Genomic DNA, 19,475 nt, shown 5'->3' on the forward strand with positions numbered 1-19,475 from the left:
AAAAGAGGAGGATTAGCATGGATGTTAGCTCAGGGCTGATCTCCCTCAAAAAAAAAAAAAGAAAAAAAGAATACTGGTTTGTATACAGAAATTTTACGTAATAGAAAGGAACATCAGGTTAGTTCTCCTTCCTTCATACTACCTTCATACATTAAGTCTTAGGCACAGACACAGGTTTTGTGTGTGTGTATGTACGCGTGTGTGTGGGCATGTGTATTTAGCAGAAACCTACCATAAGGAAATATACCGTACTCTTAGAACTGAGTAAAAACACACTGGTAAAGCATTCTTGGACAGTAAGGCTAGTACTTTAAAGCATATCATCAGTATTTAGTTCTGAAGGATCTCTTACAAGACACCACAATATCTGAAACTCTCTGTCAAACCTATCAACCTTACAGGGAAAAGTTGAACATGTTTAAAAAATCTTTCTTTGTTCATGAATTTAAAACTATTAGAGGAAAACATTAAATCCTTTCTAGCATAATATGCTTGCAGCTTTATTTCTAAGTGTAGAAAGGTTCTTACCCTATGCCAATTACGTATTTGGTGGAGCTTTAAAACTTTTAGTCTTTAAACAAATAGTATACATTCTGTTCATATTATACCTGTAACTTTGGCATTCCGAAACCTATAGTCACTGGTTAAAATCTGCAAACTGTTCCCTGGAATCAGACCTTCTTTTCTTCTGTTTAGATTTTTCACCAACCTAAATAATAAATGAATTAGTAGCCAACAATGGTAATATAAGATGATAAACAAATACATTACATTGCAGCTCAAATCTTCCCAAAGCTATTGCGTATATTCAAAGACCTTCATGACGCTGTGCTTGAGTCCTTTGAGTAACCTACAAAGGACTTAGGTTACTAGCAAAAATGGTTATTACTTTAATGATCTATCATTAATTTTCACCTTCACATGCACACTTTTCCACCTTTAGGGTCAGCGTACACAATCAATGCAGCATTTCAGTTAAAGTTATTGACACAATGAAGATAGAATTATTTCACATAAAATTTCCAAAAGAATTATGGAAGCTTCATTCAGTCCTCTTCCAAACAATATTTCCTTATTGCTTTGGGTTCTCTATAATTAAATAGTATATTTGGCAGAACCATCTTTGCAATCAGTGCTATATGAAGTCAAATGCATAAGGATAGAACGATAAGGCTAAAATGTCAATATTTGAACTAATAAAGAGAAGTGTGGCTATGTTGTAAAGTAGCAAAGCGTGGTCCCTGGCACATAGCAGGCATTCATTAAATATGTGATGAATTAATGAATGACTTAAATGACCAAACGTAATGCAATCTGTAGCCATTACAAAGCCACATGTGTCAGAGCGAAAGGTAAACCACAAAAGAGCATGCAGACCCATCGCATTTCATTCTTTCAAAGCATTTTTCACTCACCAAAGGTTAACATTCCTTTCAGTGAGCTATATAGACATGGCTGAAGCAATGAAAATGAAACACTGATAAGAAATGTGATATTTCTGCTTCTTGAGACTGTATAACAAAGATACAAGTAAAGCAGAACATTTGGTTAGATATCCATGTGCCCCAGGCAGAGGTCATCACAGGCATGGAGAGCGCACCTACCATTGACCCTCAGCATCCTCATGGAGAAGCTGAATGACATCTCCATTTCTAACCAGGAGGTCTTCTGAGCCTCTCTTCCTGCAATCTGCTAGGGCTTTATATCTGCCTGGAGACTGTAAGGTTGTTTTGAAAAATTACATTACAAACTTGATTGCAAAATCACTTGTATAACTGCATGCTCTGTGACATAAAGAATTCACTCTTTACTTCAATGGTAAATGCAGTGGCTGCAGCAGCTTTACAGGAACAAACATGAAACAGTTTGTAATGGGGAAAAAAAGGCAGAACATGTATTTATTTAACCTGAAGAATTCATTTTTAGCAGCAAAAAGAAAATTACAGCATGAACTACACAGAAAATAACAGAGCACAACTAATTTAAGTTACATGAATTATAAGCATAAATCCAGAAAAAAACATGGAAATAATTTTTAAATACTGTTATTTGTAAACTACTCTAATGAAAATTTTATCTTGGCACAGACAAAAGGCAAAGGCCCTGAACAAAGATTTAGTAATGCCCCCAGGAGGATTTCCGGGCTTTGTATCATTTTGCACAGGTAAAAATAATGGGCACAAAAGCTCTGGGTCCAATAAAAGCATGCTAAATCATAATGTTGTGCTTTACTTGGGCTTAACTGTTTTGCAGCTATAATTTCAACTTGACTCATTAATAAGCTAAATATAATCCAAGGCACACCAACTATATTGGGTTACAAAGTAGATAGAGAAGAAATAATAATTTGCAAGTCCAAAAGTATTCTGAAATGAGAATTTTTCTGGCACGACATCTTACACATTGAATACATGATTTTACGAAGTAAGAGTACCATAATTAAATTTTTTTAATGAAAGAAAAGAAATAATTATGTGGTGTCAATTCCTTGCATGTTCACAAGAATTAACCTGAAAAACAATGTCCGCATCACTTGGGGTGAACGTCTTTTGAGCAGTACTTTTATCAAATGGGCAGAGCAGCAGGCAGGAAAGAGCTCCTTGCCATTGAACATAGGAGCTTCATCAAAATAGGAGAGCCATCGCCAACATGGGCCTCTACAAGGGAAGCAGCACCCATTATGTCTTACTTTTTGACTTGGTAACGTGAGACTAAAAGAGCAATTCATTCCAACTTTGTGCTCTTTGTTTTCTGGGCTGTCTTTTTTTTTTTTTTTTTTTTTTTTTTTTGGTATGTGGAATGCATTGTATTGCTCTTTTGTATGTTTTCCTTAGTAGCACAACTCAGGGAATTATTGGGAAAAGAGAGGAGAACTAATAGGTTTTTCCATATTCCCATCCCCTATGATTAAAGCATTAATCAATTTTGCATATTTGCTTTCTTTTCTGACACTATAGCTGGAAAAATGCTTACTGAAGACTGTCAGTTCTTGACAATCTCTTCATAGAGCATCTACAACAAACGTTTAAACCTAAACTGGCTTCCCCTGACTTTTTGCTCACATCTGAACTACCCCTCTCATCCTCAGATAATATTAATTAAGGAAATGGAAGTTCTTTTTATTATTAATCTAAACCAGTGGTTCCCAAAGTTTGGGAGGTTGACTGCTTGGGGTTCAAGGGTCTGCAAGGGTCAAACCTATATCAAGACATTATTTGCCTTTTTCACCCTCATCCTCTCATAAGTATACAGTGGAGTTTTCTAGAGGCTACTTGATGTGTGATAGCACAACAGATTGAATGCAAAAGCAGATATGAGAATCCAGCTGTCTTTTCTGAAGCCAGATCTTAAAGAGATCTTCAAAAATATTAAATTTGCCACTCTTCCCAGTAAATTTTTTGGTTTGAAAATGTACATTTTTAATAAAAATGTTATTCATATAAATGTATAATGGGTTTGTTAATATTTTAAAAAATGAATAAATAATTTTATATTTCTCAGTTTTAATTTATAATATGGTAAACATCAATAAAGCTAGCCCTGGTCGTCTAGTGGTTAAGATTTAGCACTCTTACCACCACGGCCCAGGTTCATTTCCCCGTCAGGGAACCACACCACCATCTGTTGGTTGTCATCCTGGGGCGGCTGCATGTTGCTGTGATACTAAAAGCTCTGCCACCGGTGTTTCAAATACCAGGAGGGTCACCCATGGTGGACAGGTGTCAGCAGAGCTTCCAGACTAGACAGACTAGGAATAAGAACCTGGCCACCCACTTCTGAAAAAACTGGCCATGAAAACCCTCTGAATAGCAACAGAGCATTGTCTGATATAGCACTGGAAGGTGAGAGGATGGCACCAAAAGACCAGGCAGGGTTCCCCTCTGCTATACACAGAGTCACTAGAAGTCAGAATCGACTCGACGGCACTAACAACAAAAATATCAATAGATGTAACCTACAAAAACAAGAGCTCTTTGGAGTTATCAATAATTTCTAAGAATGTAAAGGGTTCCTACATTAAAAATTTTGAGCACTTCTGGTCTAGACAATTAACTCTGGACAAATTTCTTACCAGCTCTGAGCCTCAGTTTCCTCCTTTGTCAATCAGAGATAATAAAGCCTGCCTTTTATCTCACTAACACTGTGAATATTAAATGTGAAATCATATTGTAAACTGTAAACTACCATACAAATATGTATTATGGCTATTATAGTATTAGTATAAAGAATATTCTGTTACTTTTGTAAAGGAAGAATTCCAGAGTCGATGCCATGCAGCTTTGTGATTATCTATGCCATTACTCCCTTACCCCAACATTAGAACTGCCAAATTGGAGTTTTCCTCTGAAGGGCACCAAGGAGAAGTCCACTACAAAGCATCATTCCCACCCTCCAAGCTGATGACTTCAGAAAATTGGAGCTTTACCCTAAACAGTCCTAACTCCCCTCTAATAATCCACTGGGATCCTAACAACATTGCAAACTACTTTTCTATAAAATACTTACTTTTCCTCTAAAGCAACCTCCTTTGGTTTTATGGGGTGCCCTCTTGCTCTAATATGCTGAGATTTAGTAAAATTAGCACAGTTTTTGACAGCCCACTAAAATATATTCCCCAGATGTTATCAGTTTTTAATGTGTAACATTTATTTCACATATTTTCCAATCTGGAATCTAAACTGATATTTAAAGTATACTTGGCCCTCCTTTGTCCTGTGAGTTTATCTCACATACCTAGATTGAAAACACAGTGGTGAAGTTTAATTAAAGATAAAACTGGTCAATGTATAGAAACTTGGAATGATTGGCTACTTATCTCATCAACTTCAGTAGGATCTCCACATATAGCTCAAACAAGTTCTACTTACAAAGAGAAGTACTTACTGAATGTTCATAATAAGACTTGTTTCAAATCTTTTGGCCGTGGAATACACCTAATGATCTCAAGGTCATTATACTGACAGAAGACCACCCCTACGTGCCTCATCTATTTCATCAGTAAAACCGCCTCAAGAGTTTTTATCTATTTCTTTTAATATGTCATTACTAACCATTAGGGGCCTTTGTCCTTCTTCATTATCATCATAAGAAGAGTAGAAATAATTGGTTGACCATTCCTCAGGTTCTTCAGAGATTTCTGCAGGTGATGACATCTCGGTCCAAACTATAACAAAAGGGCCTGGAATGTCATACACTTCTTTTACTTTTTAGGATGGTTTCAACTTGGGGTTGGTGGGAGAGTTATTACAAATAATAATAAGTTAAATAACATTCCAGAGAACATTTACCCCTTCTTACAGAAAATCATCTCTTCCCCAAAGTTTTTCTATAGCATTTTTACTGATCCCACTCGAATAGCACTTATAATATTCTACCTGGTAATATTATTATTTTTGACTTGTCTTATCTCTCTTATTAGCAGAGACCATGTGTTATACATTGTACGTCTCACAAGAGCCTTGCATGTAAGAGGCACTTAATTAATAAAATATACTGAAATGATATGGATTAAGCAATCTAATGTAGGCAGAGAATTAACAGAATCTCATCTTGGCCATACTATGCTATTAATGTAACCTTGAAAAAGTCACATCAATCTTCTCTGACTTGGTTTCCTCATCTGTCAAATGAAAGCACTGATACTAGGCTCTCTCCTGACTGCTCAGGAGGCCACGGCATGGATGACCTGAGGGAAGTGATCTTTAAATGGATAACTAAAATTTGAGCAAGGTTGTCAAACTTGTTTCTCCTCAACTAGTAGAGAACTCTTCCAGAATACGGACCATCATACTTAAGTATTGAGTATCAGGCACTCTGTTAGGCATTTCTCCTGGAAAGTCTACACTGTTGATTCCAGAGCTGCTTAGGTGACCCTGCCTGATGTTTCTACAGCACCTTGTACTTCCCTGTTACAACACTTATCACATTTAATTTTAATTGCTTGTTGAATTATCTTTCCACCCTCCTAGCTTTGTGGGGATGGCAGCTAAGTGTATCTTAATTAGACTGTGTACCCAGAGCTTTGCACAATTCCTGGCACACAGGCTGTGTTATACTTGTTGAATTAAACAAATTGTTTGAAATCTGTTTAAATGACACAATTTGCGAAAGAAAAAATAAATATTCCAGCTGTAAACAACTCTTTCTCTATTTACTAAATCTGTGGTAAGTGAAGTGTGCATTCCTTGAAGCTAGCATATGTGTTTTATTCATCTCTGTATCCTGTGTAGCAGGAGTTCCCAAACTTGAGCATACATGGGAAAGAATCACATGGAGAACTTGTTAAATCACGGTTGACTGGGTCTCACTCCCTGAGTTTCTGATTCAGAAGGTCCAGGGTGGAGCTAAAGAATTTGCCTTCCTTAAAAGTTCCTAGGTGATGCTGATGCTACTGGTCCAGGGACTACTTTGACAACCACCGCTCTGCAGCGCCAACAGAGTGTGTTGTGTATGCAAGACATAAGAGCCTTATAAAAATGGGTTAACTTGGTTTTCTTTACACAAAGATAATAGACGGGTAGATTTTTCAAATTAACAATAGGATAAAAATAATTGCACAGCCATGAATCTTACCTTTGGATGACCATTACACATACCTGTATTTGCTTCTGCCTGAACTGACGCCATCGCCTCACTGACCTCCACCACACTGCTGGGGTGTTCTGACTCAGTTTCTTCAGTGTCTATAAAAGCTCTCTGTTGTCTTCTGAAATAGTACATAAGTGTGAGCTTCATATAACTGAGCTTTTGTACAGTCTAAGAGTAACAAGAAATTAAAATTGGTATTTCCTCCACTGATACCATGTGTTAAGAACATGCTCTGAGAATCCATTCAAACAGAGCTGATTTCCCCCTTATTTAAGCCTATATGATAATAGTTCATAATATACAAAAGTTTAATTCCTAGGATCCAAGCCAGCAGGATCTCTCTTTAATATTCAAGGAAAAAACTACTCCTTTCTGGACCCAAGGCAGATATATGGTTGAAAATCCCTGTTGCATATTGTATAGCATACTTGAAATTTGCTAAGGGGTAGATCTTAAGTGTTCTCACCACACACACAAAAAAGGAAACTATGGGAGGTAATGGGTATGTTAATTAGCTTGATTGTGGTGAATATTTCACAATGTGTACGTATATCAAATCATCAAGTTGTACTTTTAAAAATATACATTTTAGGGCCGGCCCCATGGCTTAGCGGTTAAGTGTGCGCGCTCCGCTGCCGGCGGCCCGGGTTCGGATCCTGGGCGCGCACCGATGCACCGCTTCTCCGGCCATGCTGAGGCCGCGTCCCACATACAGCAACTAGAAGGATGTGCAGCTGTGACATACAACTATCTACTGGGGCTTTGGGGGAAAAATAAATAAATTAAAAAAAATTAAAAAATAAAAATCTACAATTTTAATTGTCAACTATAACTCAAGAAGTCAGAAAAAACATAAACAAAAAATCTCTGTTGCTCTATGAACTTTTAAGCTTAATGAATTAGGTAAGGTTTATATAAATGATGATGAAACCTTAATCTGATTAATACTGTTGAGTTGTAGCAGCTACTATAAAGTCAATTACAACATGAAATCTAAAGACTTTACTTCCATAATATATGACAAAAGATTGAATATTGTGAATCCTGAAAGATAAAGACTTCTACTATGATTTTTAAATGGTTCTCCTAAAGCAACCAATACATTTTGCACCTGATTTTAGCTACCTCTGAAAGATGATGTATAACAAAGAGAAAATGGTATTTTTAATAAGTCATTCAATGATCACTACATCATGGAGATGCTGCCTGGTGAACTTCTGTGTCAAGGCTTTGATATCAGTGTGGGGATTCTTTCTGCATACATGCAACTGTTCTATGGAAACTCCACCTTTTAAGATTCCTAGAGGAAGAATACAAGGACCTCATCTCTAAACCAGCAGTGTTATCATTTAGGACCGCTATCTTCCTCCAAGACTTCATGGTTGTGTCGGGCACAGCTCCCTCCCAGGATCCATATCTCCTCTCTAACTATATAGAACGAGAGGCCAAGTCACCAGCAAGTGGTCTCCATCAAGCGACCACAAAGCTGTGGGCCAGTAGCGGCTGCCAGTCCTTCATCATTCTTACAACTCTCTGTCTTCAATCAGATCGAAGGTGACCAAAAATATTCTGAAGAGAAAGCCATGAATGCAGCCAGTTTTACTGTAAGCCTGCATGCAACTCCCTCCAGGATATACTGAGAACAAAGCATTTGTAATCGTGTTTAAAAATTAGCCCAAACTATCGTATTATTTTTAACATCAAGAACAATGAGATAACTATTAAGGACTATCAGGCTCCAAGTATGAGGATAGAAATGAGAAAATTATGTGTTCATGGAATTTGATGAGTTATGGCTAACAAGGTGGGTAGTTTTTATCTGAGGTACTTTAATTACACTGTTTCATGTTACATAGATTACAGGAGTGATATTTGTTAAAGAATAATCACTTACGCATCATTCTGCTGCAAAGAAAGCTGATCTCGTTCTGTTAACTGATTATGTTGCTCTTGTCTTTTAACTGTGAAATACAACAAAGTTTATATAAGCATCATTCAGAAGCCACATTTCTTACTTCCTTGAAGACCAATGACTTTCACATGCACACACACACAAACACACACATGCGCGCACACACACACAAACACACACATACCATTCCCATTAGAGTAAACCTTCACAGACTTGCAATAACCAGAGAGAAGTCCAGTATTAATTTGGAACATGGAAAAGGACTGAACCATGTAATATTTTATTTAAGAAATTCAAGTTTATAGTAGAACTATCCCCATGCCAACATTACCAAGCACTGATTACTCGAGGTCTTAAGCAGAGTTACCTCATGGGAAGGACTCAGAATTAACACAGTGAGTTTGCTATATTACTTCGCAACTGCTTCTCAAGCACTAAAGTTCGTTTTCCAGTGTAAAGTTCATTCGCCAAAATAGTTTAAACAACCCCCCAGAATCTTGACCTCCTATTAAATTAGCTTAACAAATCCTTTCATTATAAATAGTATAGAGTAAATATCAGCCCCATTCCCTGTAAAAATTATCACAAAATCTGAGTCAATGAGCTGTTACTGTACTTCTTGTTCTGAAGAATGCATGCTTGAATTTACCTGTCATAAGTTCCTGTTGCTTCAACAAAATATTTCGTATTTCTTTTAACCATATCATCTTCACATCCACATTTGGAGCCTAAAGATTTTAAAAAGGGGGAAGGAGAGGACATGTTTCCTTTTAAAAAGGACACTTTATAATAAAACAAATATGATTAAGTATATCAAACATGGGCTACAACCTGAATCAACATATTCAAACTTTTGATACTTAAAACTTCTAAGAAGCAAATAACTAGCCGTCAGATTAGATCAAATAATAGTCAAAACCATTTTGAAATCACCCATAAGTAATAACGCTCAGAGAAAATGTGAAATATAATCTCACCTATTTTTTCTTTGTAGGAGGATTCTTCTAAAAATATAAATGTTTTTATATTTAATTTTGGTAAAATAAAACAAGTTCTACTGTTTCTGAAAAAATCTATTGCAGAATAATCTTGATAACCGATGACAGCACGAAAGCGTCCTTAAATATTCTCCCATTACTTACAAGGTAAGTTTGTTAAAAGATAGCAAGAAGTCATACATTTAAACCAAACCAAGAAAACGTTCTTTTATGAATTGTAATCACCTAATACAGAATTAAAACAAAGAAAAAACACTGAACCCTTTCAACAGATAACAGCACATTCACCTGTCACAAATCGTGATACAAATACTTATTGAAATGACAACATCCTCTTGAAATGTTCTCATTCCTCTCCCCTTCCCTTAAACAGGATGGACATTATAGCACATCTGGCCAGAACTTTACCATATTCTTTAGAAACAACAATCAAATCTGAACTGTCACATGTGTCTCATGATCAGGTACTCTCTGAATGCCGAGCACAAGAGAACGCAGAACTGTTATAAATCTGTAACTTTAGAAACTTGATGGGGACAGAGAAGCACCTGCCACGTTCTTGGCAATCAGCCCTAGTTGATAAGTCTCCTGGTGTAGTTGGGACAACTTAAAGCCCTAGCAAGCACCACAGGCATATCTCAAGTTAAAAAAAACACGTGCTACTGAAAAATGTTTAACTACATCACAGAGAGTAATTCAATAATATTTAAGTGACCTACATGAAAGGAATGAGAACTTTTGTAATGTAACCAAAATTATTTTTGTTTGCAAATTCAAACTTTTGTGTCTTAATGCAGGTTGTAGTTTCTAGAATAATTTTTAAATGACCAACCTGGACAATATAAACTTCTTCCTTCCCAGCATACCAGATTTCAAACTTGCGGTTATCGCCTTTCACATATTCAGTGATTCCAACTTCATCCATCTACAATACATAGGTCAACATTTTCAGGAGCATTTTATTTGGAATGTGAAATTACATTAAACCTACCCTCATTATACTGTAAATGAAACAGAATTTCTCATTTGGACAAAATAAATATTTTATATTCAAAGAATATGAAATGATAAATACAATCATAGACCTGAGTAGTTAATTGTTTTCATTGAACTATGTACTTATAGTACAGATTACATTCTCCATGTCAGTGATCGAAACAAATGTTATAAATCTAAACATCCAAGTAGTCCATCTAAGATTGAACTCTGTTATATATTAACTGTACACTATTAAAAGAAATTATTGTCAAACACAGAAGTATTTAAACATCAGTGAAAAAGATCATCCAAAATTAATTTAAATGGTTATTTTTAATAATCATTTTCCAGATAAATTAATCTGACAAATTATTACTTATCTCTATAGAAGCCCTACAAGTTGTAAACATCCAGTTTATGGGGCGGGGGAGAACCAGCCAGAAACACAAGGATCCCCTCTATTTCCACTAACCTCTCAGTTTCTCTAGAAAACAAATGATCTGTCATAGGAGAGTGATGTCTTCTTGTAGCCAGTGAAATTTTACATGCAATCTCTCTTCCTTACCACAGTTTTTCTTCTCCTTCATATGATTGTCAAAGCACAAACTCTTCCATTTTCTTTCATCCTGTGCTGCTAATAGCCTGGTTAATTCCATTTTGAGCAATTTTCTCCCTTGTACACACATTCTCTTTTAGTCCCCTTCTGTCTTCTCTTTTCTTTCAATTCCTGCCTAATTACCTAGAGGAATATCTCACTCTCTGTTCCATTTACGAACCCCCCAAATGACCCTAATTACAGCTGATAAGCATTAAAAGTAGTGCTTCAGAGATCCCCATACCAAGGAAAAGAAAAGGGATTATGCTTAGAAATGAAATGTGACATTTAATGAAAGAGCCTGTGACATCCACCCTGAATGTAGTCAGAAGTCACTTTCAGATCTCCGAAAATATCTTTATATTCCTACTCAACCACTCTAACTAATCTAATTTTGCTCAAACATTGGGATTTAAGATAAATAATAATTGCATGTTCAGTCTCTATTTAAACTGATTTTGTTTCAATACATGGTTTTGTCTTAATAGCATGATAACATTGAAAGCACATGAGCTTTGGAGTCCAAGAGGCCTGCGTTGGAATTCCATCTCTAGCACTCACTAGCTATGTGTCTTGGTGCAAGTTGCTTAACCTTTCTGAACTTTAGTTTCCTCACCTATAAAATGGGAAGAATATCTATTTCATAGAGTTAATATAGGATTAAATAGCATGCATTAAATGCTTACATCATATAATGAGCTTTTTTAAGTGTGAGTTTGCTTTCCAAACTTTCCCTTATTTGAATTGCAATAGTTTTGTTATTTTTCATTGCATAAATATAGAATATCATTATAGATGAAATGAGCCTTTTCAAGTTACCCTGGGAATCTAACCATTATGTCTATCATACAATACTGTTTTCAGTTCCAAACAACTCACTTACAAATGATCCACTGGAATACAATCCATTTGTAATTTGTGGATTGTATATATTTTCTCAAATAACAAAATATAAAGGTTTTATTGAAAGGTTTCTACTCTACTTATTAAATGTTCACTATATCATGAAAATTTACTCAGTTTTAGAATCTGGAGGCAGAGTTAAAGGTCTAAATATATGAGTATAATTATATAATATACTATATTATAATAATAATATACATATTAAATAGTGAGGCTGATTCTATGGTTTCACCCTGTGGTCTCTGCTGTATCCTTCATATTTTAATTGATGATTTCTTGTAGCTATAAACATATTTTCTTTATTATAAAGCATTTTATCTGAAGACATCTTGCGGTGGTAAGTGTTCAGGGCCTCAACTTTTAACCTAATTTTCTATCTTCAGGGTAGTGTGAAGATGTCAACTACCTTGTTAAAAGTCATCCAGTGGGTCAAGAACTCTGGGATTATAACCAATAACTACCAATCTTAAGACTTTTATTTATGTCTTAAGGATAGAGTTTAATTACTTCTTGGGTCCGTATTATTAAAACATTGATCTTGAATCACATTAACAAAAAATGTAGCTAGGCTGAAGCGCTATGAAGCAGTTAGAAGGAAGATACTGGGTATAAAACAGTAACATGGCTGTATCTTGAAAACAGTTTCTGAGACCAAAACAAAAAGGAAAAGAATGAGAATTACAACAAAATACAATTTATATAAAGTAAAACTAGATGTGCACAGAACATTAGCATATATTTAACAAGAACACACAAACTGAAGGATATACATCAAATAAATTAGAATGGTTGCTACAGGGGTAGAGAGGAGATTAAGTATGGAGAATGGGGATAAAAAGGAATGAATGAAAGAATGAATGAACAAGAACAAGGCCCTCCAGCATGGTGCAGTGATTGAGAGCATGGACTCTGGAGCCATCTGCCTGGGTTTGAATCTGCGCTATACCACTTACTAGCTATGTGCTCTTGGACAAACTACTCATCTCTCTAGAACTTGGCGTTCCTATCTTCAAAATGGGAATCATGAGTTAATAATAGCCCCTACTTCATATAAAATTGCTACATGGATTAAATGAGTTAAAATTGATATACGTAAAATCTTAGGATAGTTCCTAGCACATAGTAAGCAGTATGCGCATGTTTGTTAAATTTAAAAAAATGATAATAATAAATGCATGAACTGAGGAATCTGAAGAACTCAAATCTCTCCATTTGACTAACTGAACTTAGGGCCTTTCCTTTGCACAGAAGTGGCGAACTTAAAATATAGCACACGATCGTTAGAAAGTGCATTGTCAGGCCATGGAATTCCAGCTTGATATGATGAAGTCAAGGTAACAGTCCATGGACAGTGAGGGAGAAGTTGCTCAGCAGTAGAGAGCATCTGCATTGATCCTCTCTACCAAAGGGAAGACTTTGAAACCAGTAACCCAAATTGTTATGTAGCACACTGATTAGTAACGCTAGCAATTATTTAACTCTGGATTCTCATGATAGGTAAGTAAGAGGGAGTAAGCATAGTAAGGCTTAAGAAACAGCCTAACTTCCATCTGTCAGCGGTATCACCATCTTCCTAGTAATCCTGGTCTAAATCCTTGCAGGCATCACTGACCAATCTCTTATTAAGGAAGCTAGGCATTACCGGCGAACCAAAGAAAAATCAGACTGCATTTTTCCCTTCAAATGTCAGGTATTATTTATTTCCTGTATCTAGTAAGTCAACAAGCCTGTCTGCCTACCTTCCATTGAAATGTTTCTTGCATCTATCCCACCCTCTGTTTCCATGGTAACCATTGTAGTTTGAATGCTCACGACTTTGTTACCTGACACCAGTCCCTCCTTACTCGAACGTACTCTAGAAATATTCTGTTGGTGTGCCCATCATTGTGACAAATTAAAGGTAAAATGGAAAATCAATACAAACCAAAAATACATTAGGTATTAACTAGGTCACCCCACAAATAAAAAGTGAACCAAATGGATTTGGGTCCAATATGCCTATGAAGGTAAAGTACCTCCCCACGGAATAGATATACAGACAGCAAGAGATCTGAACCCTGGCTGAGATCAGTCATAAATTCTTGGTTCTCAACCAATGTTTATTAGAGACATAAAAGACTCTTGGAGATTTTGAGGGCTTGGAGGTATGTTGCTAATATCAAAGGAGCAACTAGGCATTTGTTATGAAAACAGCAAGAGTTTTAAAGAAGTTGTGATGCTGCTGCGGATTCAGAAGTGAATCAGGGAAAGTAGACAGTAGGAAGAAATCAGAGACCTGGCCCTGGGTAGGAACCTTGTTAGGAACAGCTTGAGGTTGCTGACCCTATGGGAAGAATCAAAAGCACGGCCTGCTTATCTGGTAGCCTCCTGACACAAACACCTCAGGCCTATCTCAGGACACACTGCCTGTCCTCTTTATTACTGCTGCTGAAAGTTTTATCAATTCTCAAATACTGGTGTTGACAACTATGAAAGACCATGCTCGTGAAAAATGACTACAACGATAGTGGTTGGGGAATCAAGGGTGATAATTTTCTCTATTTTCCAAATTTTCTATAACAAATGCTATATTGATTTTACAATTTAAAACTTGAAAGATAAAATTAATTATAAAATCAAATTCACCAATTACAGACTCATGTGAATTGGAAGTTCCTCTTGTCAAATGTCAAAACCAGTTGGGAGTATCATTGGATCGCCAGTGACTTCCTCAAACAATACTGCTCACGTTTTAATACCAGACTAGTATTAGGACAGAATGGCAGTTTGGGTTACAGGAGAGAAGAATAATTTCAAAGGATAGGACAGGACAGATGTGGGCAGGATTCAGCTGCAGGTGGCTTTGGACATCCAGGAAGGGAGGAGGTGCTAGGGAATGGACGAGGGATACAAAAAGGACGGTGGGGATATGATGAACAGAAAAGTTATCTTTTTTAAATTGCATTGAGAAAAAGGAAGAAACTCATTCCTCCTTGTTACCACGACCAAAACTCCACCCAACTAAAAACTAGACTATTGGTGGTGAGCACGATGCAATCTATATAGAAACTGATATATAATAATGTACACCTGAAATTACACAATGTTATAAACCAACATGACCTCAATAAAATAATTTAAAAAAAAATTCCCCCCACTACCATTGGTGAGAGAGTGCTCATGGGGGAGCCTGGGTCACTTACTATAATTTCAAATTGTGTTCTGCAGGACACTAGGGAGCCCCCTTGGGGACTGCCTAGGACTGGAGCGAGAGAGGAAAGGATGGAGGCAAAGCTCTGCCCTCCCTCACTCTCATTTCAGGCAAAGAAGTTCTGATTTATCTGACTTCTATATAAGACTTCTACTTAAGATTTCAAGGGTGGGAGTAGGTGAATTGGATGAAGGGGGTCAAAGGGTACAAATTTTCAGTTATAAAATAAATTAGTCCTGGAGATGTAATGTATAGCATGTCAACTATAGTTAATAACACTGTGTTAAAGGGCTGGCCCGGTGGCGTAGTGGTTAAGTTTGCATGCTCCGCTTCGACGGCCCGGGGTTCGCCAGTTCAGATCCTGGGTGCGGACCTATACACTGCTCATCAAGCCATGATGTGGTGGCATCCCACATACAAAATAGAGGAAGATTGGCATAGATGTTAGCTCAGTGACAATCTTCCTCAAGCAAAAAGAGGAAGATTGGCAATAGATGTTAGCTCCGGGTCAACTTTCCTCACCAAAAAAAATAAAAATAAAAAATAATACCGTGTTGCATATTTGCAAGTTGCTAAGAGAGTAGATCTTAAAAGTTCTCGTCACAAGAAAAAAAATTTCATAACTGTGTAGTGATGAATGTTAAATAGACTTATTGTGGTGATCATTTCACAATATATACAAATATCAAATCATTATGTTGTACATCTGAAACTAATATAATGTTGTATGTCAATTATACCTTAATTTAAAAAAAAGATTTCAGTGAGGCAGCTTAGCACATGGTTAAAAAAAAGATTTCATTTAAACAAAGGGATGTGCAACTAAAGTATAAAACCCACTCATTTGAACTGAAAAAGTATACAAATCTGAATATGTATATATGAAAGAATATTACATTGACAATTCAAATTGTCTTACTTTCAAACAGTGCTTAAAACTGTATGACGGGTATCTATCAGAGCCTTCTCCGCTTTCAACACGCCTTTTACAAAAAACAATGGCTTTTTCATACAAGAAAAGGTGCCGCTGCATTGGTTTGAATCTAGCAAAATCCTTCATTTTTGTAGTGCCTTTCTTGTGTCCAATCCAAACACTGAATGCACCCTGAGTTATCATCTTGCCCAGCTCATTTAAGTTTCCCTAGAATGGAAAATCAAAACACATTAGTACAAGGCAGAGCTATGTTCAGATCTCTGACATCAACATTATAGTGTTTAGCTCTAGCTACTAAAACCCTAAAGCGTAATTTATAGTTTTTAAAATTTTATTCATCATAACTTTTTACATTAAAACTTGCCAGGTGTCACATAGGTACCAAATTACTATGGGAGTGGGAGATATAAGAAACCTCCTTTTCCCTGGCTTCGTGTCTCCATGTAGAGGTATTTCAGCCAGGGTAACTCTCCCCATCTCTTCCTCAGTCCTGATTGGCGAACGACATCTACCAGTCCCAGTTTCCCCACTGGGTGGAGCTAACAGTAAACATTTGATCTTTTTCTTCCCTATCTATCCTAGGGTAGGGCAAGGAGCAATTCTGGGACAACAGAAGACCCAACATTCCTTCAAGCGGGATCTCCCAACGTCTAGACTCAGGGGTAGGTTGTTAGGGACAAGGGGAATGTCGCAAATCCATTTGGCTGCGGATCTGAAGCCAATTCTCCACTTAGCATTATCAATAATAATGCCGACATTTGGATCTCCACTTGTCTGCCTCTTACTTCTTATTTCTCAATTGATTCCAGGAGAGGAAGAAAGGGATGTTAACACGCTTACCCCCTAAAACTGCAACAATCATTAAAATCTACTTACAATATAGCCATTTATTGCAATCTGATGCATGGAGTCATTAACTGACTTCAGTAAATCCAGCACTGTGTCAAGTGCCTCCTTTAATTGTTCAGATCCTTCACAGTCCTTGCTATATTTTAACAGCTCCTGTAATTAGAAGTCAAGAATTAAACTTAATATTAGGCAGATATTAATAGCTGGAGAAAATGAATAAATTTTTGGCTAACATGCTTTCAAGGAGGAATCCAAAGATAACGCCAGTTTTTTGAGTAATTTCTTTCAAATGCTATTTTGTCACATTAATACCATATTTAATAGCAATGTCAAAATTGGGGAAGAAATGGAATATCGACTAAACAATATAAAGCAAAGGGCATTTAATGGTTTTGGAGCTGAAGAACAATAGCTATTAGGACACATCAGAGATTAGTTTTTATTTTATTTTTTATTTTTATTTTTTAGATTGCAACCTTCGAGCTTTGGGGCTTTTTGGGGGTGGGGGGGATAGGAAGATTGGCCTTGTGCTAACATCTGTTGCCAATCTTCCTCTTTTTCTCTTATTTCTCCCCAAAGCCCCAGTACATAGTTGTGTATCATAGTTGTAGAGTTGTAGCTCTTCTATATGGGAGGCTGCCTCAGCATGGCTTGATGAGTGGTGAGTAGGTCTGCGCCCAGGATCCGAACCAGCGAACCCCGGGCTGCTGAAGCAGAATGAGCGAACTTAATCACTACGCCACCAGGCTGGTACCCCCAGAGATTGGTTTTTAAAGCAATTACACATTTTGGGGGGCCTCTACGTACAACAATTTGTTTTATTCATTATGCATATATACCATAGCACATTGTAAAAGTACATTGTAAGACAGGCTATGCTGCATTTATACTTAACAAAACATTTTAGTAATCCTTTCACATTACATGAGGGGTGTGCTATCTTCATTTTTCACTGAGAAGACTCATATGAAATACAGTCTCAAAACTATACAAAATATTTGCTTAGTTCTTCTTAACAACAGTAAAAGTTCTGCAGTAAACTCTATACATACATCAATGTAACTGGTATGGATAACTAAATAGCTAAAAAGACTCCCAATATTCTCAGCTTTACATCTATGCCTCCAGCCGATGGAGCACACCGCATTGATTCTACTGCTAAATCCAGCCTTCTCAGTCACGGAGCCTACCTATTGCTAGTGCTTCCTAGTCAGCTACTTATTTTTTTTTTTAATTTTTCCAGGAAACGTTTTTATTTTCTTTGTGAGGAAAATCAGCCCTGAACTAACATCTGTTGCCAGTCCTCCTCTTTTGCTGAGGAAGATTGGCCCTGGGCTAACGTCTGTGCCCATCTTCCTCTACTTTATATGGGACGCCACAAGCAGTGCGTCGGTGTGCGCCCAGGATGCGAACCTGCAAACCCTGGGCTGCAGAAGTGGAGCACTTGCACTTAACCGCAGCGCCACCGGGCGGCCCCCACTACTTCCTTTTTAATGGCTTTGCCACATCTGACCCAAAGCAGTAAGTAAAGAAAGAAACAAATGCTTCATGTAATTACCTTCAATAGTAACTGATATTTAGTGATTCGTTGCACTGGTTTGAGTAAATAGGAATCCAGGCCAAGTCTGTGTTTTAATTTTCTTTGACATTCCTGTCATTAAAATATAATTATCAATAAATTTAAATTAAGACATATACCTGTGAAAATGCCAAGTGTTCATTCATTAGACCCAACGCATTCAGGTTTCTCACATCTCAAGAAAAATTTACCAGAAAAATAGCTGTTACATATGGTATAGAAATTATAAGAGGCAGTATATCTGTAAACCTATAGTAAACATTATTTCAAGAATTTGAGAAAGAGAAAATTCAAAAATTTCAAAGACTAAAAAGCATTTACATATAAATTCACATTGATGCGGAATGCTTAAAAGGTGAGAAAGCAATGAATGACCATAGATGAACATGACTAAAAAGTTCTTCAATATATCCAAGAAAATTAACAAAAGGCTCAGTTCCACAGGCCAAGACCCAAAAAAGAAATAGATTGTAAAAAAAAAAAAAAAAAAAAGTTGTACTGAATATAAATCAGACTGAGTATGAGAAAATTTTTTTTAATATCACAAGAAAAATACAGCCCTCATCAACTGGTGCTATATTTCACTTGATTGTTGGCTCACTGCCACTATAAATTTAAGGGTTATGACTTTGGGTCCTGGGAACATTGTAGGGTCCATAATTAGGGCAAGATGGGGCCGATTAGGATGAAATGTACATATAGGAAGTGCAGAACACAAGGGAGTAAGAGAGGATATACCCATGTAAGACCCAGGACCCTCCTCTGGATATGGATAAAATCCAATATATAATCCAATTCAAATAATTATCAACTTACAGTTAAAGATGGTGGACTGATACATGCATTTGGCTCTCCTCACTCATGAAAATCAACTAAAATGATGGAAAAGTTATTTTTACAAAGCAAAACCCAAAAGTACAAAGATGGGAGAGGAAAAAATATTGTCAAA

The 19,475-nt window shown here is 36.7% G+C and overlaps 1 protein-coding gene across 9 annotated transcripts in view; it reads right to left on the reverse strand.

The window, feature by feature from the left end:
- The window catches only part of MCF2 (MCF.2 cell line derived transforming sequence), a 103,704-nt gene that overhangs the window by 6,810 nt on the left and 77,419 nt on the right, over nucleotides 1-19,475 (reverse strand). For 6 of the 9 annotated variants that reach the window (XM_058536861.1, XM_058536862.1, XM_058536858.1 and 3 more), the window contains 10 exons: nucleotides 18,506-18,598; nucleotides 16,975-17,100; nucleotides 16,084-16,305; nucleotides 10,331-10,423; nucleotides 9,150-9,228; nucleotides 8,483-8,549; nucleotides 6,597-6,706; nucleotides 5,052-5,164; nucleotides 1,605-1,717; nucleotides 609-709 (listed from right to left, as the gene is read on the reverse strand). In XM_058536861.1, the coding sequence (XP_058392844.1) occupies nucleotides 609-709; nucleotides 1,605-1,717; nucleotides 5,052-5,164; nucleotides 6,597-6,706; nucleotides 8,483-8,549; nucleotides 9,150-9,228; nucleotides 10,331-10,423; nucleotides 16,084-16,305; nucleotides 16,975-17,100; nucleotides 18,506-18,598 (1,117 nt within the window). Of the gene's footprint in view, nucleotides 1-608; nucleotides 710-1,604; nucleotides 1,718-5,051; nucleotides 5,165-6,596; nucleotides 6,707-8,482; nucleotides 8,550-9,149; nucleotides 9,229-9,462; nucleotides 9,505-10,330; nucleotides 10,424-16,083; nucleotides 16,306-16,974; nucleotides 17,101-18,505; nucleotides 18,599-19,475 lie in introns of those variants that run through there. The other 3 variants (XM_058536863.1, XM_058536864.1, XM_058536866.1) reach the window with 2 other exon arrangements.

The sequence above is a fragment of the Diceros bicornis genome, chromosome X (genome assembly GCF_020826845.1).
Source record: "Diceros bicornis minor isolate mBicDic1 chromosome X, mDicBic1.mat.cur, whole genome shotgun sequence".
NCBI lineage: Eukaryota > Metazoa > Chordata > Mammalia > Perissodactyla > Rhinocerotidae > Diceros > Diceros bicornis.